Source organism: Solanum verrucosum, unplaced genomic scaffold (assembly GCF_900185275.1).
Source record: "Solanum verrucosum unplaced genomic scaffold, falcon-dt-bn FXZP01000253.1, whole genome shotgun sequence".
NCBI classification, from domain to species: Eukaryota; Viridiplantae; Streptophyta; class Magnoliopsida; order Solanales; family Solanaceae; genus Solanum; species Solanum verrucosum.
In genome coordinates, this window is record NW_026019984.1 from 3271347 (window position 1) to 3297246 (window position 25900).

The window sequence follows — 25900 nt, forward strand, 5'->3', positions numbered from 1 at the left end:
CAATGGAACAGGGAGTGGGGGTGGGTGGTGGTGAAGAAGATGAAGTAGCAAAGTGTTTTCTAGTTTTTTGTGTTGCAAGATGAGAGGGAAGGAAGATGATGAGCAAATCTTTTTGGGAGAGGAGATTTTTTGAGAAAAGAACAAAATGGTCCTCAAGGTATGGAGTTGTTTTACTTTGGTCCTTCATCCCCGTCATCCCACACTCCTACCTCATCTCGACTCTTCTAATATTTATGTAGATATTTTTTGGGATAATATTTTTTATTTACATATTGTACACAAGAATTCTAATGTCCAAAAGACGCAAGTAATTGAGATGGTTGTGTGCATATTAGCAGCGGTAGGATGTGGAACGAATGTATACGAGATAAGGTGAGAGTGGCGTTAATGATGGATAAGGTGAGGGAGGAGAGGTTGAATTGGTTGAAGCATGTGAAGAGAAGATACACATATACTTTAGTGAAGACATCTAATAGGTTGGCTATAGAGAATTTTAAGAAAGGTAGAGGTAGATCAAAAAGTATTGAATGAGATGATTGAAGAGGACATGACACACATATGACTTACTGGGGGACATGATTCTAGATGAGAGGATATTGGTGGTCGAGGATTGAGGTAGAAGTTTAGTAGATAGTCGAGCGTTATTTAATTATTTCCCTAATCAGTAGTATTATTAGTAAATTTTCTTCGATCTTACTATTACTTGTTGTATTTTAGGGAAAAATATGCAGAATAGCAAACATTTAGCCTATATTAGGTACTATAGCTACAGTTTAAGAAAACTGTAATTTTGTGGTTAAATTTTAAGAAAATTGTAATTTTTCGGCTATAGTTTCCCCAATTCTTGTTATTCACTTGATTTGTATAAATTCAGGTATAATTTGGTTCCTGGTTGTATAAATTCAGAATTTTGCATATGCTTACCCTAGCTATTTGTATACGATTCATGAAAAAATCATAATAAAATACCCTATTTGTATATTGGCAAGAGAAATATACAAACATAGTTCTAAAAAAATCTTAAATGTTTAAATACATAATTTGTATATACTTACCCTATTTGTATATTCGAAAATGAAATATACAAACTGCAACTTTCATAGCAAACGAAATTATAGTTATGGAGCGCAACTATCAAAACTATAACTATATAGCCTTATTATATCTAGGGGAAAAAGTCTGAAATATATCCGAACTTTGACCGAAATTGCAGTAACGACACCAAACTTTGGAAATGACCTTTTACCCCTACACTATTTAATAGTGTATTTTAAAGGCATATATATGTCCACGTGGACATCATAAATATTGCATAATTATAAATAATAACGTGTCCATGTGGGCACATATATACCTTTTAAATACACTATTAAATAGTGCAGGGGGTAAAAGGTCCTCCATAAAGTTTGATATCGTAACAACAATTTCGGCCAAAATTGAAGTATTTTTCAAACCCTTTTCCCTTATATCTATTATGTTTGTTATTTCTAAAATTTTCTCTATAATTTTTATGGGTGAAAATAGTTTTCACCTCGACTTTACTTTTAAAATCAAAGTTCCTCTCAACTTTGAACAATAATCAAACTCCCCCTTTATCCTAATTAAATCTTTAAAATGCCTATTATACTCTTTCATTATCAATATTTTTTACTTCTTTACAAATATGATATTTTCATTTATTGTTTTTGAACTCATAAATAAATTTTTCATAAAAACATAAACATTATCTTTTGGACGAGAAGAGTAAGAAGTACCAATTAAATATATAAGTTAATGATATTCTATAATGAAGTAAATTAGCATAATAAGGAAATTAATTTTATTAATAATAATTAAAACTATAATGTTTATTTATACAAGTGAAAATAACAGAGACTTACAAATATATTTTGATGAAGGAAATACAAATTAAATAATTTAATTAAGATCAATTTTAAAAAAATTATATTTATTTAGATTTTAAATTATTTTAAACTATAATTTATGTAATACTCCATCAATGTCAATCAAAACTTGTTTATTTATATAAACAATAGAGAATACCCCCATCTTTTATATTACTTGACCTTCATTCTAACTATAGTTGTTTTAATTTATTTGTCCAATTTATGAAATCATTTTTTTAAAATATATTTTTATTTCTGCCCTTAGTATTAAATAATTACATAAATTAATAGTAGTCAAAATTTAAAGTTTCAAAAGCATTATTAAGAGAAAACACATAATTACCCCCTAAAGTAAGGTTTGATTTTTAAGAAGACACTTTTACTTTGCGAGGGACTTATTACTCCCTAAATAATTTGAACTGATATTCTTATATCATTTTTTGTCCATATTACATAAAAAGTGTATGTACTCTCTTAAACAACATGAGCAGTCTACAAAAATTAGTATAGTTTTTTTTAGGGAAAAAAATCTGAAATATATTTGAACTTTGACCGAAATTGCTGTAACGATATTGAACTTTGGAAAGGACCTTTTACCCCTCTACACTATTTAATAGCGTATTTTAAAGGTATATATGTGCCCACGTGGACATCATAAATATTGCATCATTTTAAATAGTAATGTGTCCACGTGGGCACATATATACTTTTAAAATACATTATTAAATAGTGCATGGGGTAAAAGGTCCTCCATAAAGTTTGGTACCATTACAGCAATTTCGGCCAAAGTTGAAGTATTTTTCAGACTGTTTTCTCTTCTTTTTTTTACAAGTATTTGATTAGAATATATATATATATATATATATATATATATATATATATATTATTTATTTATTTATATTTTTTTTTCTTTTCCTTCATCTTCAAAAATTCATTGTCATTTCCATTGAAACTCCTCACTTCCATGTCACTAGTGTTATCACAACTCTACCCTTCTTTTACTATTATTAGTTTAACTCTCTTCAATTCTAAAATTTTATATAATTTTTTTTTACATTTCGAACAATGTGATAAACCCATTAAATTTCAAGATGATAAGGAGGTATCATCTAACTTCTTTTTTCGAATTTCAGTCAAGCTTCTTTCAGTTTTTGGAATTTCATTAGTTCTTTTCATGATTATTATTTTTAACTTTGAGTTTATATGAAAATGAGATAAATTAATTGATGATACCTCCAAATTTTGAATTTGCTAAAAATAATAATTAATTTTGCTAACAATAACTCAACAAATTCTAGAAAATAGTATGATCTTTAAAAAAAAAGAATCATGAGAGAAAAGTTGGTTAAAGAAGAAAAAAAAAAGGAAAAAATGGGGAGCTAAGCTTGAACGTGGAGTGTGGGAGTGGTCCCGATAAAGTAGAAGAAGAAAGTAAAAAAATGGAGAGAGGGGCTCAACTTAAATGTGAGGGTGATCATTTTAAAAGGTACTTCTGAACGATGGCGACTAGGTCACTCATTGATTGAATGTTGCCGGCGGACGGCCAGCCACCTCTGATGGCGGGGCTGGACTCTGCCTCATCAGCTCAGTTTCCACCACTTCCGAACAAAATTCACACTGGTCAAAATACAATTTTCCCTAGTTCTCCATTTATGAATAAGTTTGCTGATATTATTCAAGGACATAGTTGTTCAGGTAAAGAGAAGATTGTTGCGGATGTTCAACCTATTCCTATGAAAAAGCCAATTCTCATTGGTGGTATACCTACCATTAATTGGTCAGCAAGCGAAATACAACGAATGAATATCTTAGAAAATTTGTAATATGCAGTGGTAGACAAATTCTCCTATGGAGCTCCTGATAAAAATGAAATTAGAGATTTAATTCCAAAACAATGTTGTTTATCAGGGTCTTGTCAGATAGGCTAGCTTCGAAATAGACATGTTCTGATCAGATGTGATCGCATGGAAGATTATATAAAAATCCTATCGAAAAACTCTTATTACATAATAGCTAAAGATGAATATACGTATCAAATGAGGCCGTTTATTTATGATGCAACTTCAAAGCAAGTGAAGAGACAACCAAGGCCACGACATATATTTCATTCCCTGATCTGCTGCCAACTTTCTTTGTGAAAGAAGTTTTGTTCTCACTTGCTTCTGTGGTGGGGAAACCTCTTCAATTGGATCTTGCAACGATAAATAAGACTCGGCCAAGTTGTGCTAGGATAAAGGTCCAGGTGGATCTGCTTGCTGACAAACCTGAGGTTGTTCAAATGCAATTAGAAGATGAAAACACTCTTGAGAATAGAGTTGTTACTGTGAGAATACAATATGATTCATTACCTGCATATTGCATGACATGTAAAATACAGGGGCATGGTGAAGAAGAATGTAAGGTCTTACATCCAGAATTAGTACAAAAGTAGGATGATAATCAAAACGCAACACAGCTCATAGACAACAAACAATTATACAAGGGTGTAGTAAAGAGCAGATAGAAGCCTACAAACAGATGTTTTACAAAGAAAGTTGGGGAATTGATGACTGCTAAGGGTCTGCAAAGGAAGGAAAGTAACGAGAATATCAATCATTTTGCTATTCTTAATCAAAATGTTCTAGGGGAGGAGGAGGTTGTAGAGGTAGAGGTAGACAATCACAAGCAGACAGATGGGCTGGTGGATACAAGGGTTGAAAATACTCAAGGGATAGCCGACAAAACTGAAAAAAGCTTGAATTTGAAGACAACGAAGATGGAGAAATAATTGAAGTTTGTGGCAAAGAAGATGGGGTGGTTACTGTTTACACTGGAGATATCATGCTTCTTAATGGAAGAGTTAACAGTGCAATGCAGAGGGGAGAGGAAGAGGTTGAAGGAACATCATAAAATCAATTGGTTACTAGACTGAATTTACAGCATGTCGATTATCCTGTTCCTTTAAAAATTATGGACCCAAAAGAAACATGGTATCCAATACAACTTCAGGGTGCTTTAATACATGGAGAGATTAATGAGGATCACAATCTAAGAAGCTGGCAGTGGTCTGTCCAAAATCACAACCAGTTCAAACATTACATGAAATAGTGTTACATCAAGGGGCAATGAAGGTACAAGATAAAAGTTGCAAACAAAATAGTGATGTAAAAGAAAGATATGAAAAGGAGAACCTGCAGGTTGAGAAAATGGTGTTTAATGAAGCAGGTGTTTCACCTACAACAATAATCACACATAAAGGCAAAAATAAAGGGGAAGTGCTTCCTACAAGATCAAATCCAAGGAGAGGGGATAGGAATAGGGTCAAATGATGTTGAAATCCTTATTTTGGAATGTGAGGTCTGTTAGATCTCAAAATTCATTCCATAGAATTTAAATGTTACATAGACATCACAAGTTTAATATCACAACATTGATGGAACCTTTTCAAAATGCTGATAACATTCAAAGATTCAAAAGAAGATTGGGTATGAAATATACTAACTATAACTGCAATGGTAAAATATGGGTGTTCATTCAGGAGCATATTCAGGTGGAGGTGTTGGCTGATTCTGATCAAATGCTGACTCTGAGATTGTTGTTTCTGGAGAACGATCAACATTTTTTCGTTTCTATTGTGTATGCAAAGTGCGATGCTGAGGAGATGATACAATTATGGAATGATATTCAGAATTCACCCTGGCTGATTGGGGGGATTTTAATGTCATCATGAGTGAAAATGAGAAGATTGGGGGTCTTCCTATATATCCTAATGAGTATGAAAATTTTGCATTTTGTGTGAACTCCTGTGACCTGGTGGATGTCAGTTACAAAATGAGTCCTTTTACTTGGTGGAATGGGAGGATTGATGATCAATGTATATTTAAAAGACTGGATAGATACATGATGAACCAGACTGGGATAGGCTATTTTGGATTGGTGGAATTTGAACATCTGGCAAGAACAAGGTCTGATCATGCTCCTATGCTACTTACTTGTGCACAGAAGACAAATGCTGCTAGGAGACCATTCAAATTTCTTAAGTTTTGGTCAGAACATGCTGATTTTCAGCAGGTAGTGAAGGATAGCTGTGTTTCAGAAGAAACATATGTGTTTATTAGGTTAAGGCATAGGATGAAGAAGTCTAAAACTGCCTTGTCTAATTGGAGTAGATCAATTTTTGGAGATATTTTCAAACAGTTATCTATCAGGTAGGAGATTGTAAGAATGAAGGAGGTATTATTTGAAACTAGCCCTACAGCAGAAAATAGAAAGATTTTACAGAAAGCCCAAGCTGAACTAAAAAGATATATGCATTTTAAGGAAGAATATTGGAGACAAAAAGCAGGTATTCAATGGTTTACAGATGGGGAGAAAAACACAAGGTTCTTTCACAGTATAGTGAGAGGTAGAAGGAAAAGATTGAGTATAAACAGAATTCATAATATGGAAGGAGAATGGGTAGAAGGTAAAAAGCTAGTGGCTGCTGCCGCTCATGAGTATTTTCAGAAGCAATTTACAGGCATCCATACTATGGAAGAAGTCCCCATAGTGAGATATATTCAGAAAAGGGTTATAGAGGAAGACAACAAAAAATTAAATGATTATCCTTCAATGGAGGAAGTTAAGAAAGTAGTGTTTTCTCTCAATGGAGATAGTACTGGTGGTCCTGATGGGTTTACTGGACATTTTTTCCAACAATGTTGAGATATAGTTGGGGATGATGTGGTTAATGTGGTTGGTGCTTTCTTTAATGGTGTCACCTTTCCTAAGTCTATTACACATACTAATTTGGTATTACTTTCTAAGAAAGATATTTGTCAATCTTTCTCAGACATGAGACCAATTAGTTTGAGTAATTTTCTTAATAAAGTGATCTCAAGGGTGATGAATGATAGAGTTGGGGTTCTTCTCCCCTCCTTGGTTTCACAAAATTAGTCTGGCTTTGTGAAATGAAGAAGCATTACTAAAAATGTATTACTTGCTCAGGAGATTATTTCAGATATCAGCAAAAGGGGTAAGCCAGCAAATGTGGTGATCAAGATGGATATGACAAAAGCATATGATAGGGTGGATTGGAGCTTTCTTATGAAGGTGCTGGAAGGAATGGGTTTTGATGCTAACTTTGTTGATAAAGTCTGGAGGCTAGTTGCTAACAGCTGGTATTCTATATTTATCAATAGGCAGGCTACTGGTTTCTTTCATTCATCTAAGGGGGTGAAGCAGGGGGATCCTTTATCCCCTGCCTTGTTCATTCTAACTATTGAAGTTCTTTCTCAAAGCTTAAATGCTTTGTTTTGTCATGAGGATTACGAGGGATTTGGATTACCCAAATGGAGTGATCATATTAATCATCTTGCCTATGCAGATAATACTATTATTTTTACTTCAGCAGATGGCAATTCATTAGATGTATTAATGGCAACTTTGCGAGATTATGAGAAGCAGTCAGGGCAGATGATTAATAAAGAAAAAAACTCTTTTTTTGTTTCCACTAATGTACTTGGGTTGCCCAATTGGTCATGGCAAGAAGAAGAAGGTACACTTTGCAGAATTGATGAAAAAAGTGCACAATAAGTTGCAAGCTTGGAAAGGGAAAATATTGTCATTTGGAGGTAAGGTTGTGTTAATTCATAATGTGTTAAAAAAATACCTATATATCTCTTGTCTGCTATTAATCCACCGAGGTGTGTTATTCATGACTTGCATAGAGTCTTTGCAATTTTTTTTTGGAAATTTAGGGAAGAAGGAAATAACAAGTATTGGGTAGCTTGGTCAGATCTATGTAGACCTAAGAAGGAAGGTGGTGTGGAATTTAGATCTTTATTTGATGTTTCTAAAGCTTTATTAGCTAAATTATGGTGGGTTTTTAGAACAAAGAAGACTCTTTGGTCTAACTTTATGTAGAATAAATATTGTAAAAAGGAGAGACCTCAAGTGGTTGAATGGAAGAATGGATCTTTAACTTGGAAGTATATGATGGAAGCTAGGGATTTGATAGATCAACATATTTGGTGGGAACCTAAGTGTGGCCATTCAAGTATCTGGTATATTGGTCACAATTAGGAGCACTACATTATATTGTTCCTATAGACAATGCTAAAAATGTGCAGTTGGATGAAGTGAAACAATGTTTTTTGAATGGGGAATGGGGAATGGGGAATACAACTCCTGAGGAGTTCAGAAGATGAAGAGCAGTAGGATAAACCATAGTAGATTCTGAATGCTTCTAGAAAATTCACTGTGGGTTCTACTTGGGATTTTATAAGGGAGAAGTAGGAAGTCTGTTTAAAATATAAGTATATCTGGAGTGCAGGAATTCCTTTTAAGATATCTTTTTTCAATTGGAGATTATGGAAACAAAGACTTCCCATTGGTGTAGTTCTTGTCAGGAACAGAATGAGTGATGGGGTAGTGTGTGGTTGTTGTGATGATGGAGTTCAGGAGACTAGTGAACACTTATTTATTAGATGTTCATTATCTAATTCTTTATGGAGATACTTTGCAGGATCAACAGGGTAGAGGGTCCTTTCTTGCAGTTGAAAGATACTGTGTATAAATGGTGGAATGTAGATGCTTATGCAAAGCTTAAACCAGTGCTAATGGTTGTGCCATTGTTTATTTGTTGGCACGTGTGGAAGAGAAGAAATGCCTTAAAATTTGGTGGCTCAATGTCTTATTTGAGTTTGATAGGAGGGATAACAAATAATTTAAGTCTACTACCTAAGCAATTGTATCTATGGATGCATAACTTGCCTAATAATTGGCCTGATTTGGTCAGATATTTGACAGGGTATACTCCTAGAATTGGTTGTAAGGTGGTCTATTGGAAATTACCTAGACATGATTCTTTCAAATGCAATACAGATGGGTCTTCAAAAGGGAATCCAGGACCAAGTTCTTCAGCTTTCTGTATTAGAAATGATCATGGCAACCTGGTGTATGCTGAAGGAAATTTGATTGGAATTTCAAACAACCTAATTGCTGAAACTGTAGCTATAAGACTAGGATTGGAATTTTGTAGGAAACACAATTTGTTCCCTTTGATTATAGAAACTGATTTCATTAGCTGCATTGAAAATGATTGAAAGGGCTTGGCACATCCCTTGGAAGGTCTCTATGGAGGTCAGGAGGATACATGTTTTAAAGGAAGGATTGGAGGTGGCCATAGTACACACACCGAGAGAGGGAAACAAACTGGCAGATTTTATGGCTAACATTGTGTTTTCTTTTGCAGGTACAAATTATATATGTTACAATGATTTTCAATATTTACCTAGTGAAGCTAAGACAATTCTAAATATGGATAAAATACAACTTCCTATTTTAAGGATAAGGAAGATTCAGAATGGCAATTTCGCACAAGATAGATGAGACAAATCAGAACATAAGAGGAAGCAGTTCATACACATAAAATAAATGACATGTGAACAAAGCATCAGTACTGGGCACATAGATACAACAAGATTGCTCAGTGAGCATTTTTCTTTCTGCGGGCTTCCTACAGTTCATATTACAGGTCAAGAAAAGTACATAAAAGGGTTGCAGGAACATTCATACACTGCTCTGCAGTTTGCGACTATAACAAGTGTTAATCGGAGAGAAAATGGTAAAATGGCTATGAGCAGATTGCAGAAATTGGAAAATACCTGAGAAGGCGGCAGTAATATCGTTGCGAGGCTTTCGACAGTGGTATTAGCTCCTTGTTGGGCTCAACCTGTCAAAGCTAAGGAATGAAGGTTGCGAGGTCATTTTTAGGTATATGTTGATTAACAAGATAATAAATTTTCACAAAGGGGGTGAGGCTATCACCTGAGTTGAAGCTTCGATTGAGGTACCCTGAGCTGGAGAAGTCTCTGATGGGGATGATTTCATATGTTGGTAAGACTAGACAACGTCCGAGATGAAATACACCCCAAACTCAAAGTACTGCCGTTGTGGTTTCAGTTCAGTGGAAGATGCTTGACGGAATGAGCACGGCGACGATGGAGGATGCTGCTCCGATTCTCTTTGTTGTTTCGATACTCCCATTCACTTTCCTATTTCCCCTTTCCCCTTTTCATTTTGTTTCTATGTTGGTTTCCTAAATGTTTAGTTGTTGGATCGGGTCCTCTTTGGGCTTAATTTTTGTCCATCAATAAAAAGGGTTTGCCCCATCTTTAATTTTTTTTTTTTAAAAATAAAAAAAATGTGGGGGTGAAGGGTGGGAGTGGGTGTGAGGTATAGAGGAAGAAGAAAGTAGAAAATGGGGAAAGGAACTCAACTTAAACTTGAGGGTGGGATTGAAAATGTGCTGAGATAAAATCAAAACTAAAGTAAAAAAGAGAAAAAAATAATTCAAAAAGTAAGAGAGAAAAAGAATAAAGAAAAAAAATATATGTAAAGAAAAATTTAAAAATAAAATAAAAATTGTATTTTAAATTAAATTAACACGTGTCATATAATGATTGATATGTAATATCATTTGCCTTTTTTAATTTGGGACTGATCGAAAAATAACGGAAATAATAGAACCCGCAAAGTTCAAGTGTCTGTTAGTTTGGTAAAATACATTTCTAATTAATTTTTTCAAGCGGGTATCATATCAAGAATGATTCATACGAAACTCATAAAGTAAAAGAGGGAAGAAATAGACAATGCATTAAGGGGGGAGTTCAATTATTGTTTAAAGTTGAGGGGGTGTTAATTTTTAAAACAATTGGGGGGGGGGGGGGGTGAAAATGATAAACAAAAATGACTTTGGTGTGCATTCGATTTTCGGCATGATTTTGTACTATTCGGTTTAAGTTTTTCTGTTTTTTGATTGTGAATTAAGTGTAACCCAACCCAAATCAAAATAAATTTGATTTGATTTTTCTCTTTTCGGTTCAATTATGTCAATAATTAGAAACTTAATCAAATATTTTATATATATAATTTGGTTTTTATTCTTTGAATCCGAAACCAAACCAGAAAACCAAACAAAGTGAATTATTAATCCAAAACCGAACTAAAAAACCAATCCAAATTAGAATTCGGTTCGATTTGATTTGATTTTTCAGTTTAATCCAAATGAGCACACCCCTACCTGAACCGATGATTTTTTTTTAGCAACTTTCACATATAACAAACACAAAAATCATATTTGTATGCTATAACAATAGTTTGCATAGTTGTGCTCCATAGCAAACATAAATATGTATATTTCGTTATACATATACAAAAGAAAGCAGTTGTATATAATATGTTTTTGTTTCGGTATACATATACAAAAGATCAATTGTATAATATGTGTTTGTATAAAGCGAGAAAGACAAAAGAGATCTGGGCAGGGGAATATTTGTATTGTATAATTATAAGTGTATAAGACGAAGATATATGTATTTGCATGTGTATATGTAATTTTCTCTCGCTTTATACAAACAGAAACACAATTTATACATTTCTGTTTGTATAACCGAGAGAGGCAATGGAGAGAGTGCGAGTGAGATCTGGGAGAGAGGAGAGAGGGGAACGAAAATATATGTATATATACAATTTTCTCTCGCTTTATACAAACACAAACACATTTTATACATTTGCGTTTGTATAAAAGCGAGAGAGGCGAGGGAGAGAACGAGAGTGGCGAGCGGTGAGCAAGATTTACTAGGAGAGAGGAGAAATAACAACAGTTTGTTATGGAGTTCAATTAAATCAAACTATGTTTATAACATTTAATTTGAATTAATAGTTTGTTATTATATACAATTTCTCCTTTATATATATATATATATATATATATATATATAAGTCAAGAAAATCATTTACATACACCTTATCTTCTCCCAATTTTCATTTGTAAAATTACATCAAAAATATGTTTGTAGACAATAAAATTCACGTCGAGAAAATAATAATCAAGAACGAAAAATTATGCAACAATCGTATTTATTATTTCAAAGTGCAAGTGTTACAATCTCTATGATTCCTTTGAATTTGCCTTTTCAAATATAAATTCAAGGCCTCTTGAGCTTAATCTTGAATTTGTCTTGAACTTGATCTTGGATTCAGGGCTTTAAGGCTTGTTCTTGAACCTTCGATGAACTTTAACTTTATCTTGAGCTTGACTTCTATTTGAATTCAAGGGCTTCGAGCTTGTTTTTTAATCTGATGGTCTTGATCTTGATCGTTCTTGAACTTTAATGCTTGAATTCTGGATTCTCTTCGGCCATGACATATACACTTTATGGAGTGAACTTTAATTAAATCCATATTTATTAGATTTAAATAATTAACTCAATTATATTAATCCATAATATTTATTTGGAATAATATATTCATGAAATTAATATAATACGAATCATTTTATAAATTTATATTTAATAATTTTTAAATAATTAGAATGTTATTTTGTTGTAAAAAGAAAATAACTTCTACTATAGTCAATTTTCACGTCACACAAAAGATTTTTAGAAAGAAAAAAAAAACTCCTAAAACTTATTTCAGACACACTTGAATATAAAATAAAATACGGTGATGCAGTGAATGAGACTGTTCTTTTCTTAATCAAATGTTTCAAGTTTAAGTTTTGGGTATGAAATTTTTTTTGATAGAAAACATTTTCCTAAGCTCTACGTGGTGCGAATTTAAAATAATCAAACTTCTATACAAATATCAAATACGGATAAAAATAAAAAAATATATAAAATGGAATAATTTTTCTAGTTTAGCACGAATAAACTGACTGAGAACTTGAGAATAAGGAAAATTCCACCGAATCCAACAGCCGCCGTGAGTATTGCCTCACGATAATCCCAAAAAAAAATTAAACAAACCATCTCGTGATTAATTAATTTTGTCATAGACATGCTTAATTTTATTTTTTTATATTTTTAATCTCTTAATAAAAATTTCAACTTCTCTACTATACTTAACTCTACTAAAAGTAGTTCGAATAAGAACTAATTTGAACTGCAAGAACAAAATATATAATCAGTTTCTTAATTTTGTTAAAATATTCTACTTTTGAACTAAATTTTATTTCAATTAAACAATTCAACTTTAATTAAAATTATTAAATTAGACACTTGTTCGAGTTGACCCGTAATGCGCACGAGTAAACGGTCAAGATTGAGAATGAGGACAATTCCATGGAATCCGACAAAAAAATAAACAATCCTCATCTCGTGATTATTTGAAAAATAAATTATGACTCAAGTCATTGTGCTCACATGAAAATTAGTCTAGAAAAGTAGTAACAAAATTACAAAAACATTCTACTTAACTTTTACCCTTTTTGTCTCAATTTATATGATTATTTTCTTTTTAGTCGATTAAAAAAAATGACATATTTTTATATTAAGTAATAATTTAATATAGAAATACACATTTTACTCTTAGTGAAATGATTTACAACCACACAATATATTTCACTCATTTTAAACACAGATATAAAAAAATCTTCTTTTCTTTCTTAAATTTCATATCAAGTCAAACTAACTGAACAGGGAGAGTAAGTAATTAAACTAAATACTTTCAATTTAAATTTTTTGGTTATATTATTATTCCTCTATTAGATAATTAAATTAACTCGGAAAAGTGATATCCTTATTAATTATAGGGCCATCATAAGAACTACTTCCTCATTATTATTCCTCCTACTCTTTTTTCCTTCTCAAAAAGCTTACGAGTGTGAGGATTGCTACAGCAATGGAGATTTCGAGTTTGACAAAATTATTCCTAATATTCATATTTCTTAGCTCATTTCAACTGTGTAAAGCATCTGGTGAAGTTATTAATCCGTTTACGAAGTTGAGATTCGACGGAAAAAATGGTGAATTTAGGATTTTGCAGGTGGCGGATATGCACTACGGAGATGGAAAAACGACGCCGTGTAAAAATGTGTTGCCGCAGCAGATGTCTTCGTGTTCCGATCTCAATACTACTGATTTCATTTTCAGGTTGATTAACGCCGAGAAACCTCATCTCATTGTGTTCACCGGTACACACACACTCTCTCTTTCGCTCTGTCTCTTCGATTTTTGTTGTTGATGTTCATATTTGGCGTTGTGTTTGGCTGTTGATGGACTTGAATATGTATTACGAGTTTTTTTTTTTTGGCATAATACATATATTGGATCTTAAACTTGGCTTCAAATTTTAACTTTGACCTCCAACTTTCATAGTGCACAAACAGACACTTTAATTATCCAACTTTTAAATAAATAAACACACAATTTTTGCAGCCAAAGAGTGTGAAATGCAAACGCTCTAACGTGTATTAGTGAGCCACTCAATGACTGCCAACTAATTAAATATTTTACACGTCATTTTAGAACTAAAAAAAAATCAAAATTAATTTAAATTTATATACAAGAATCAAAATTAATTCCTCCTAATGGTTTTTAGAGCTTGGAGCGCATTGTTTGACGGAGCTTAGAGGTTTGTTGATGGCTGGCTTCTTGGTTTAGGTGTTTGTGGTTGTTGGGTCTGTTTTCATGGGGTTTGGGGGGTCATTTGGTTGCTGTTTTGTGTCTGATTTGAGCTGCTGGTTGCAGCAGTGTTGTTTCGTGATGATTCTCGCTGGAGATGGCGGATCTGATGGGTTTGGGGTCGGGTATTTGGTGGGTTTAGCGAGGTCGAAGCTCATTCGCTTCATGGGTTGTGCTCCGGTGTGGAGGAAGAAGGAGAGCGGCTGGGTTGGAGGTACTTGTTTGGGGTCATTTGGTGGTGGCGTTTTGCCTGAAAAAGAAGAAAATGAACGGGAGTTTTGGGTTGCCGGAGATTGGCCGGAATCCGAGGGGTAGAGTTATCATTTCAGCATTTTTTTACTGTTGTGGGACTCGAAAATTACTCCTAACTCGCGTAGAATACGTGCACATTACGCGTTTTGCCAAGTAGGATTCGCGTGTTTATTTATTAAATGGTTGAATAGTTAATACAATTACTTGTTCCTGACCTTTTGATTTAGTGCAAGTTTGAGTTCACTTATTGAGCAACTAAACAGTAGTTTGAATTCTTTCTGAAATCTAACGACTTAAAGTATCCTCTTGATAGCAACTCAATAATGTTACATCAAAATTTCGTCCCTAAGCTTTGCCCTTTACTGACTGTGTCAAAACCTTTCTTTTTATTAAAGCAATTTAACCATTGCAGGGGACAACATATTTGGATTTGATGCTACGGATCCTGTAAAATCCATGGATGCTGCTTTTGCTCCTGCAATATCTTCAAACATACCATGGGCTGCAGTACTAGGAAATCATGACCAGCAATCTACACTCTCAAGGGAAGGCGTGATGAAACATATTGTTGGCATGAAAAGTACTTTATCTCAGTTGAATCCTCCTGACGTTCCTGATATTGATGGTTTTGGGAATTATAATCTGGAAGTCCATGGGATTGAGGGTTCCGAGCTGACTAATAAGTCCGTTCTCAATCTGTATTTCCTTGACAGTGGAGATTACTCTACTGTTCCATCCATCCCTGGTTATGGTTGGATTAAACCCTCTCAACAGTTCTGGTTTCAACGTACCTCTAGGAAGCTTAAGGTACCACAATTACTGTTTTGGTGCTGTTATATTAGTCAATCGTCTCTTCTTGTTCAAAAAATATATATTAGTCACTGTATCTCTTAACTTGTGAGCATTGACACTAACTCAATTAACCTTTCAAATGTAGAAAACTTACATGCACAATTCAAATGCTATGAAGGCTCCTGCTCCAGGCCTTGCTTACTTTCATATTCCACTTCGTGAATATGCAAGTTTTGACTCATCAAACTTCACAGGGGTTAGACAAGATGGCATAAGCTCTGCTTCAATAAATTCAGGTTTCTTCACCACTATGGTGGAAGCTGGTGATGTAAAGGCAGCATTCGCTGGCCATGATCACCTAAATGATTTTTGTGGCAAGTTGATGGACATAAATCTTTGCTATGCTGGAGGATTTGGATATCACGCTTATGGGAAGACTGGATGGTCAAGGAGGGCAAGGATGGTAGTAGCATCTTTGGAGAAAACAGGGAAAGGAGGGTGGGGAGATGTCAAATCTATCAAAACATGGAAGCGACTTGATGATGAACATCTTACAACCATCGATACTCAGGTGCTTTGGAGCAAGAGGTCTGCCGGAACCCCAAGAATGTAACTTCTCATCTCAGGCTTTGGGCTGTCCCAAGTAATAATATAATTCCAATGGTACTTTTCTGTTAATTTAGTTGGATTGATACATGTAAAACTGTTCTTTGGTACTGGTGCTCAGTCAAAGTGTGCTGTTGGTACTTGTGTTCTCAAGATAGGGCAAGGTATGTGTACACTCTATCCTCCCGAGATTCCACATGTTGGGATTACATTGGGTTTATTGTTGTTGTATGTTGCTGTTGTACTAGAAAAACATGAACTATTCTGTTGTGCCGATGTCTGAATATAACAGACATTGTGCCTTTTATATTTTATAGAAAAACTTGCACATTATTATTTATAATTATGCAATATTTATGATGTCATATATATGCCTTTAAAATACACTATTGAATAGTATAGGGGGGTAAAAGGTCCTTTCCAAAGTTTGGTATCGTTACTGCAATTTCGATCAAAATTTGAATATATTTCAAACCCTTCTCCCTTATATAAACAATAGAGAATGCGCCCATCTTTTATACTACTTGACCTTCATTCTAAAAATAGTTGTTTTAATTTAGTTGTCCAATTTATGAAATCAATTTTTTTTAACATATTTTTATTTCTGCCCTTAGTATTAAATAATTACATAAATTAATAGTAGTCAAAATTTAAAGTTTCAAAAGCATTATTAAGAGAAAACGCATAATTATCTCCCTGAAGTAATGTTTGATTTTTAAGAAGACACTTTTACTTTGCGAGGGACTTATTACTCCTTAAATAATTTGAACTAATATTCTTATATCATTTTTTGTCCATATGACGTAAAAAGTGTATGTACTCTCTTAAACAACATGAGCAGTCTAAGAAAATGAATATAGTTTTTTTTTTACAAGTATTTGATTAGAAAATATATTTTTTAATTTTTTTTTCTTTTCCTTTTTCTTCAAAAATTCATTGTCATTTCCATTGAAACTCCTCACTTCCATGTTGCTAGTTTTATCACAACTCTACCCTTCTTCTTTTACTATTATTAGTTTGTCTCTTCAATTCTAAAATTTTATATAATTTTTTTTACATTTCGAACAATCTGATAAATCCATTAAATTTCAAGATGATAAGGAGGTATCATCTAACTTCTTCTTTTTTCGAATTTCAGTCAAGCTTCTTTCAGTTTTTGGAATTTCATTAGTTCTTTTCTGATTATTATTTTTAATTATGAGTTTATATGAAAATGAGATAAATTAATTGATGATACCTCCAAATTTTGAATTTGTTAAAAATAATAATTAATTTTGCTATCAATAACTCAGCAAATTCTAGAAAATAGTATGATCTTTAAAAAAAAAAAGTATCATGAGAGAAAAGTTGGTTAAACAAGAAGAAAAGAAAGAAGGAAAAAATGGGGAGCTAAGCTTGAACGTGGAGTGTGGGAGTGGTTCCGATAAAGTAGAAGAAGAAAGTAAAAGAATGGAGAGAGGAGCTCAACTTAAACGTGGGGGTGAAGGGTGGGAGTGCGTGTGAGGTATAGAGGAAGAAGAAAGTAGAAAATGGGGAAAGGAACTCAACTTAAACTTGAGGGTGGGATTGAAAATGTGTTGAGATGAAATCAAAACTAAAGTAAAAAAGAGAAAAAAATAATTCAAAAAGTAAGAGAGAAAAAGAATAAAGAAAAAAAATATATGTAAAGAAATTTTTAAAAAAAAATGTATTTAAAATTAAATTAACACGTGTCATATAATGATTGATGTGTAATATCATTTGCCTTTTTAAATTTGGGACTGATCGAAAAATAACGGAGATAATAAAACACACAAAGTTCAAGTGTCTGTCAGTTTGGTAAAATACACTTCTAATTATTTTTTTCAAGGGATATCATATCAAGAATGATTCAGTAATACGAAACTCATAAAGTAAAAGAGGGAAGAAATAGACAATGCATTAAGGGGGGAGTTCAATTATTGTTTAAAGTTGAGGGGGTGTTAATTACTAAAACAAAATTGTGTGTGCGGGGTGGGGGGGTGAAAATGATAAACAAAAATAACTTTGGTGGTGTGTATTCGATTTTTGGCTTGATTTTGTACTATTCGATTTGAGTTTTTCTGTTTTTTGACATTGAATTAAGTGTAACCCAAACCAAACCAAAATAAATTTGATTTGATTTTTCTCTTTTCAGTTCAATTATGTCAATAATTAGAAACTTAATCAAAATGATATATATAATTTGGTTTTTATTTTTTTGAATCCGAAACCAAACAAAGTGAATTATTAATCCAAAACCAAACTAAAAAACCAATCCAAATTAGAATTCAGTTCGATTTGATTTGATTTTTCAGTTTAATCCAAATGAGCACACCCCTACCTGAATCGATGATTTTTTTTTGAGCAACTTTCACATATAGCAAACACAAAAATTATATTTGTATGTTATAGCTATAGTTTGCATAATTGCGCTCCATAGCAAACATAAATATGTATATTTCGTTATACATATACAAAAGAAAGCAGTTGTATATAATCTGTTTTTGTTTTGGTATACATATATAAAAGATCAATTGTATAATTTGTGTTTGTATAAAGTGAGAAAGAGAGAAAGACAAAAGAGATCTGAGCAGGGGAATATTTGTACTGTATAATTATAAGTGTATAGGACGAAGATATATGTATTTGCATGTATATATGCAATTTTATCTCGCTTTATACAAACAGAAACACAATTTATACGTTTCTGTTTGTATAAGCGAGAGAGGCAATGGAGAGACTAGCGAGCGAGATCTAGGAGGGTAGCGAGCGAGATCTGGGAGAGGGGAGAGAGGGAAAAAAAAAATGTATACATACAATTTTCTCTCGCTTTATACAAACACAAACACATTTTATACATTTGCGTTTGTATAAAAGCGAGAGAGGCGAGGGAGAGAACGAGAGTGGCGAGCGAGATTCACCATGAGAGAGGCGAAATAGCAACAATTTGCTATGGGGTACAATTAAATCAAACTATGTTTATAACATTTAATTTGAATTAATAGTTTGCTATTATATACAATTTTTCCTCTTTTTTTTATATATATATAAAAGTCAAGAAAATCATTTACATACACCTTATCTTCTCCCAATTTTCATTTGTAAAATTACATCAAAAATATGTTTGTAGACAATAAAATTCGTGTCGAGAAAATAATAATCAAGAACGAAAAATTATGCAACAATCGTATTTATTATTTCAAAGTGCGAGTGTTACAATCTCTATGATTCCTCTGAATTCGCCTTTTCAAATATAAGTTCAAGGCCTCTTGAGCTTAATCTTGAATTTGTCTTGAACTTGATCTTGGATTCAAGGCTTTAAGGATTGTTCATAAACCTTCGATGAACTTGAACTTTATCTTGATCTTGACTTCTACTTGAATTTAAGGGCTTCGAGCTTGTTCTTGAATCTGATGGTCTTGATCTTGATCGTTCTTGAACTTTAATGCTTGAATTCTTAAATTGAAACATGATTCTCTTCAGCCATGACATATACGCTTTATGGAATGAGCTTTAATTAAATCCATACTTATTAGATTTAAATAATTAACTCAATTATATTAATCCATAATATTTATTTGGAATAATATATTCATGAAATTAATATAATACGAATTATTTTATAAATTTATATTTAATTAATTTTAAATAATTAGAATGTTATTTTGTTGTAAAAAGAAAATAACTTCTACTATAGTCATTTTTCACGTCACACAAAAGATTTTTAGAAAACAAAAAAAAAACTCCTAAAACTTATTTCAGACACACTTGAATATAAAATAAAATACGGTGATGCAATGAATGAAACTGTTCTTTTCTTAATTAAATGTTTCAAGTTTAAGTTTTGAGTATGAAAAAATCTTTGATAGAAAACATTTTCCTAAGCTCTACGTGGTGCAAATTTAACATAATTAAACTTCTATACAAATATCAAACACCGATAAAAATAAAAAATATATAAAATGGAATAATTTTCTAATTTAGCACGAGTAAACTGACAGGATTGAGAACTTGAGAATAAGGATAATTCCACCGAATCCAACAGCCGCCGTGACTATCGGAAACAAACCATCTCGTGATTACTTAATTTTGTCATATACATGCTTTATTTTTTTTATATTTTTAACCTCTTAATAAAAATTTCGACTTCTCTATTGTACTTAATTCTATAAAAAGTAGTTCAAAAAAGAACTAATTTAAACTACAAGAACGAAATATATAATCAATTCCTTAAATTTGTTAAAATATTCTACTTTTGAACTAAATTTTATTTCAATTAAATAATTTAACTTTAATTAAAATTATTAAATTAGACACTTTCAATTATTTTTTAGTTCTAGGTGGCCCGTATGCGCACGAGTAAACGGACAAGATTGAGAATTTGAGAATGAGGACAATTCCATGGAATCCGACAAAAAAATAAACAATCCTCATCTCCTGGTTATTTAAAAAAATAAATTAAATTTTATATTATTATATATATAGTTAAAATATATAATGGTGTATTTATTTTTTATATTTTAAATATTTTAATAAAAATTATGACTCAGTCATTGTGCTCCCATGAAAAATAGTCTAGAAAAGTAGTAACAAAATTACAAAAACATTCTACTTAACTTTTATCATTTTTGTCTCAATTTATATGATTATTTTTCTTTTTAGTCGATTAAAAATAATGATATACTTTATATTAAGTAATAATTTAATTTGGAAATACACATTTTACTCTTAGTGAAATGATTTACAATCACACAAATATCTATCACTCATTTTAAACACAGATATAAAAGATCTTCCTTTCTTAAATTTTCTATCAAGTCAAACTAACCGAACAGAGGGAGTAACTAGTAAGTAATTAAACTAAATACTTTCAATTTAAATTTTTTGGTTATATTATTATTCGTCTATTAGATAATTAAATTAACTCAGAAAAGTGATATCCACATTAATTATAGGGCCATCATAAGAACTACTTCCTCATTATTATTCCTCCTACTCTCTTTTCCTTCTCAAAAAACTTACAAGTGTGAGGATTGCTACAGCTATGGAGATTTCGAATTTGAGAAAATTATTCCTAATACTCCTATTTCTCAGCTCATTTCAACTGTGTAAAGCATTTGGAGGAGTTGTTAATTCGCTAGCGAAGTTGAGATTCGACGGAAAAACTGGCGAATTTAGGATTTTGCAGGTGGCGGATATGCACTACGGAGATGGAAAAACGACGCCGTGTGAAGATGTGTTGCCGCAGCAGATGTCTTCGTGTTCCGATCTCAATACTACTGATTACATTTTCAGGATGATTCACGCCGAGAAGCCTCATCTCATTGTGTTCACCGGTACACACACACACTCTCTCTCTCTCTCTCTCTCTCTCTCTCTCGCTCTGTCTTCGATTTTTGTTGTTGATGTTCATATTTAGCGTTGTGTTTGGCTGTTGATGGACTTGAATATGGATTACGAGTTTTTTTTTTCCTCATGATAGACCTGATTTGTACTGCATAGATCATTTGTTAAAAGTAATTTTCGAAAAAGTACTCAGACTGAGAATTGGATGTAGCCTAGTTGTCGATGAAGTGGTTGAGAGTCATGAGGTACATGTTGTGCCTATTGCTGGTGGGAAGTGAATTAGTCTGTGCGAAAGCTGGCACGGACACCACAGTCATTTAAAGAAAAGTACTCCGGCTGAGCATACAAAATAAGTAATACTTCTTGAGAGTTGCTGATATTTTGAGCTTCTTAAAGACACTTGTTGTTTTTCTAAAAGCTTTGCCAAACGCCTTGATTTTCTGAAACATGTGTTTGTAAAAGAAAATTCACTTTTGGCTTCTCAGAAGCTTGGCCAAACAGGCTAGAGTGAATATTGTTATTAAGTGTTATTGTCTTTGCTCAGGAAGAGGAGTGAGTGTGAATATTTACACTTATCTCGAATTTTGAAGTTGTTTGAGTTTGGTTATTGTCAAAAAGTTTGTAAAGTTTCTGAACTAGATGCATTAAATTGATTAATTATTTGTTTTGAGTAACTGAGCAAGGGATTGAAGTGCATTTTGAGTTGTTTCATAGTATATATCCGTAAATGGGAATCAAATTTGAACTCAATACTATTACTTGTTCCTGACCTTTCGATTTAGTGCAGGTTTGAACTCACTTATTGAACAATTAACTGTACCTTATGTATAGAACAATCATCATTTTGAATTCTTTCTGAAATCTAAGGACTTACAGTATTCTCTTAATAGCAACTCAATAATATTACATCAAAATTTCGTCCCTAAGCTTTGCCCTTTACTGGCTGTGTCAAAACCTTTCCTTTTATTAAACCAATTTAACCATTGCAGGGGACAACATATTTGGATTTGATGCTACGGATCCTGTAAAATCCATGGAGGCTGCTTTTGCTCCTGCAATATCTTCAAACATACCATGGGCTGCAGTACTAGGAAATCATGACCAGGAATCTACACTCTCAAGGGAAGGCGTGATGAAACATATTGTTGGCATGAAAAGTACTTTATCTCAGTTGAATCCTCCTGACGTTCCTGATATTGATGGTTTTGGGAATTATAATCTGGAAGTCCATGGGATTGAGGGCTCCGAGCTGACTAATAAGTCCGTTCTCAATCTGTATTTCCTTGACAGTGGAGATTACTCTACTGTTCCATCCATCCCTGGTTATGGTTGGATTAAACCCTCTCAACAGTTCTGGTTTCAACGTACCTCTAGGAAGCTTAAGGTACCACAATTACTGTTTTGGTGCTGTTATATTAATCAATTGTCTCTTCTTGTTCAAAAAATATATATTAGTCACTGTATCTCTTAACTTGTGAGCATTGACACTAACTTAATTAACCTTTCAAATGCAGAAAACTTACATGCACACTTCAAATGCTATGAAGGCTCCTGCTCCAGGCCTTGCTTACTTTCATATTCCACTTCCTGAATATGTGAGCTTTGACTCATCAAACTTCACAGGGGTTAGACAAGAAGGCATAAGCTCTGCTTCAATAAATTCAGGTTTCTTCACCACTATGGTGGAAGCTGGTGATGTAAAGGCAGCATTCGCTGGCCATGATCACATAAATGATTTTTGTGGCAAGTTGATGGACATAAATCTTTGCTATGCTGGAGGATTTGGATATCACGCTTATGGGAAGGCTGGATGGTCAAGGAGGGCAAGGATGGTAGTAGCATCTTTGGAGAAAACAGGGAAAGGAGGGTGGGGAGATGTCAAATCTATTAAAACATGGAAGCGACTTGATGATGAACATCTTACAACCATCGATACTCAGGTGCTTTGGAGCAAGAGGTCTGCCGGTAAGGTTCTGAGAATGTAACTTCTCATCTCAGGCTTTGGGCTGTCCCAAGTAATAATATAATTCCAATGGTACTTTTCTGTTAATTTAGTTGGATTGATACATGTAAAACTGTTTGGTACTGGTGTTCAGTCAAAGTGTGCTGATATTGTCTATTGCTCTTTCATCTGAGCTATGTTCCAAATGCAAACTGAGCATTAGATCTTTTAGTATTCTGCATGGTATAGTGAAGAAATTGTGTTCATTAGACATTGTATGTGCTCCTCACCACCCGTAAATCACTTTAAGGACTGACTCTATGTGTATAACTATGAAAGTAACTAAGTATATGCATATGCTCTTGTCGACTATCTGTATTTTCCGTTTTCCAAATTGATACATAGAGGTATATTGGTTAGTAGGTATCAAAGGATTAAAGAGTAGAAATTCATTCAAGTAATTAGTTTAAATTAACCATGTGACCTTTTGGTATTCGAGCATGTCCTATTTGATTTTTTAATGTGAGAGGAGGAGGCAGCATCTGCATGATTGGTGTATTTGGTTTTCCTTGGAAAAGCTTCTTGTTTTAGTAGGAGCTGCTATTATGTTGTCTATTATCTAAAGTACATAGAAATCTCTATCAGTTTAATGTTTTCCACAATAAATTTAAAATATTAACTGTTAGATATAGTCTGATTAACCCAGAAGATTGAGTATGCTATGCAGGAAACTGACGCTCCTAGTTTGCAAACTGATTTGTTTTATACTGGAAACTTATAAGCCCAGTTTTAGTTCCTTCAAGTGAAATGATAAAACTATTCCATTCTTTCATCAAAGGACTATTATTTTAGCTTCTAGATTAGTATATAAACCGAAGTATCTTAACGTGTTAGTATGTCTAGGGGTTGTTTAGTTTGCGAACTAGTTATGTAGGGATTATAATGCATGAATTGCTTATACAGTGATATAATCATGTAGGAATTGTTACATGATGAAGAATAATGCAAGTGTTGTTATGTGGAGCAGGGCTTGTTTATCTTTAGACTTTAGTTACTCTTTTGCATGCATTTGCCAATACATAATTTCCTTTTTATGCTGTGTTGGTTTTGACGATAGCAGATTTAATAAGGCCAGTGAATGTTGTATTATGTTATGTAGTGCCTATATTTCTTGTATGACCAGAAATTTTATGTTGGGATTATGTTTGTGAATGAGGCTTGTAAACTAAACAACCCCTTACGCTTGTGTGTTGGGTAGTAGAAAAGATATGTTCAGTGTGGAAGAGATTTCAAATTAGAGTATGACTCTAGTGTAATGTCAAAAGTATTAACTGGGTTGAGTCGATTTTTAAAGAGTTTGTTGTTTGATCTCCATCGTAATGATGTAAACAGACTAGTTTCTATGTTCGGCTAATTATCTGTCAAGTGTAATTAAAGTATATGTGTTTTGTAGTAGATATTCCTCACTTCTTCATGGATTTTTCTTTTGTTTGTTCCTTGAGCCAGAGGTCTATTGGAAACAACATCTCTACCTGCCAAGGTAGAGGTAAGGTCCCGAGACCCCACTTGTGGGATTACACTGAGTATGTTTTTGTTGGATTCATCTGTTGTTTCCGTTCCCTTCATGTTTCAATGTGTATAATATGTCTGGCTCCCCTAGCAGTTGTTACTACCTTAGTCAGGTAATTTAGTACGTATTTGATCTCTCCCAACCATGTTTCTCTTTTTAATGTGTATGGATTTTCTTTCGACAGGTGCTCGTAGAAAAAAGCCTATCGGCCACCATTAAAGAATTTTATTACTGAAGCATGAGCACAAATTGGTAGCAGAAGCTTATTCTTCAACTTGCATCTACTGGAAAGGTCTTATACCTGTTGTATGGGTTATTTACTTAGGGTCAAAAATTACTTAATGTGTAATGTTAAAGGTGATATAGGAGCAAGCAATATATTATATATGTAGGTCACATTCAGAGAATGAAATAGGGACCCACTTATGAAGTGAAGAAAGATTAATATAGTTCGAAAACCGCCTCTCTACTTTCTCAAGGTAGGGCAAGAGGTATGTGTACACTTTATCCTCCCAAGATTCCACACGTGGGATTACACTGGGTTTATTGTTGTTGTATGTTGCTGTTGTACTAGAAAACGTGAACTATTCTGTTGTAACTTGTACCGATGTCTGAATATAACAGACGCTATTCCTTTTATATATTTTTTCCATATGATTGTTCTATTTAAGATATATGGTATCTGAGGATTGTCAATTCTGCTCTTTCCAGTTGCAACTTCCTTTGTTTTATTGGGATTTAGCTTTTCAATTTGCTATATTGGTTGCCAGATTCTTTTGACCTTTTCATCACATGAAAAACTTACAAAATATAGAAATCTATAGAGAAAATGAAGATTCGTATAGCCAATTTCAACTCGTGAGATCCACGAATCTTGTATTGTTTTGTCAATATACTGGGCAAGGGAAGTTTATAGCTATAAAAAGAGTATTTTTAGTTCCATTTGAGGAGCGAAGCAACTTCTAGTAGCTACCGAGCCAAGGGCACAACTTTCACAACAACATACCTTGTGTTATCCCATGAGGTCCGGAGAGGATAGTATGTACGTTGTTGACCTTACCCCTACTCTGGTAGGTAAAGA

At 33.1% G+C, this 25900-nt stretch overlaps 2 protein-coding genes across 3 annotated transcripts; both read left to right on the plus strand.

The window, feature by feature from the left end:
- Positions 1-13460: 13460 nt before the first annotated feature.
- Positions 13461-16283, plus strand: LOC125818203 (probable inactive purple acid phosphatase 29). The gene is made up of 3 exons (XM_049497749.1): positions 13461-13821; positions 14976-15370; positions 15501-16283. Exons 1-3 carry the CDS (start codon positions 13530-13532, stop codon positions 15966-15968), a joined length of 1155 nt encoding a protein of 384 aa, XP_049353706.1. The 5' UTR covers positions 13461-13529; the 3' UTR covers positions 15969-16283.
- Positions 13594-25489, plus strand: LOC125818202 (probable inactive purple acid phosphatase 29). Of its 2 annotated transcripts, XM_049497748.1 has the most exons (5): positions 13594-13673; positions 21150-21297; positions 22297-22691; positions 22822-23272; positions 25004-25489. In XM_049497748.1, the coding sequence occupies exons 2-5, from the start codon at positions 21159-21161 to the stop codon at positions 25036-25038; spliced, it is 1020 nt and encodes a 339-aa protein (XP_049353705.1). In that variant the 5' UTR covers positions 13594-13673; positions 21150-21158; the 3' UTR covers positions 25039-25489. The 2 variants fall into 2 exon arrangements, with proteins under 2 accessions (XP_049353705.1, XP_049353704.1); XM_049497747.1 differs by lacking the exon at positions 13594-13673 and having other exon boundaries at positions 20891-21297.
- Positions 25490-25900: the final 411 nt, after the last annotated feature.

Coding starts and splice junctions, on each gene's coding strand:
- LOC125818203 (XM_049497749.1), top strand. CDS start 13,530: ATGGAGATTTCGAGTTTGACAAAATTATTCCTAATATTCATATTTCTT. Junction 13,822..14,975: donor TCATCTCATTGTGTTCACCG/GTACACACACAC, acceptor TAACCATTGCAG/GGGACAACATATTTGGATTT. Junction 15,371..15,500: donor GTACCTCTAGGAAGCTTAAG/GTACCACAATTA, acceptor TTTCAAATGTAG/AAAACTTACATGCACAATTC.
- LOC125818202 (XM_049497747.1), top strand. CDS start 21,006: ATGGAGATTTCGAATTTGAGAAAATTATTCCTAATACTCCTATTTCTC. Junction 21,298..22,296: donor TCATCTCATTGTGTTCACCG/GTACACACACAC, acceptor TAACCATTGCAG/GGGACAACATATTTGGATTT. Junction 22,692..22,821: donor GTACCTCTAGGAAGCTTAAG/GTACCACAATTA, acceptor TTTCAAATGCAG/AAAACTTACATGCACACTTC.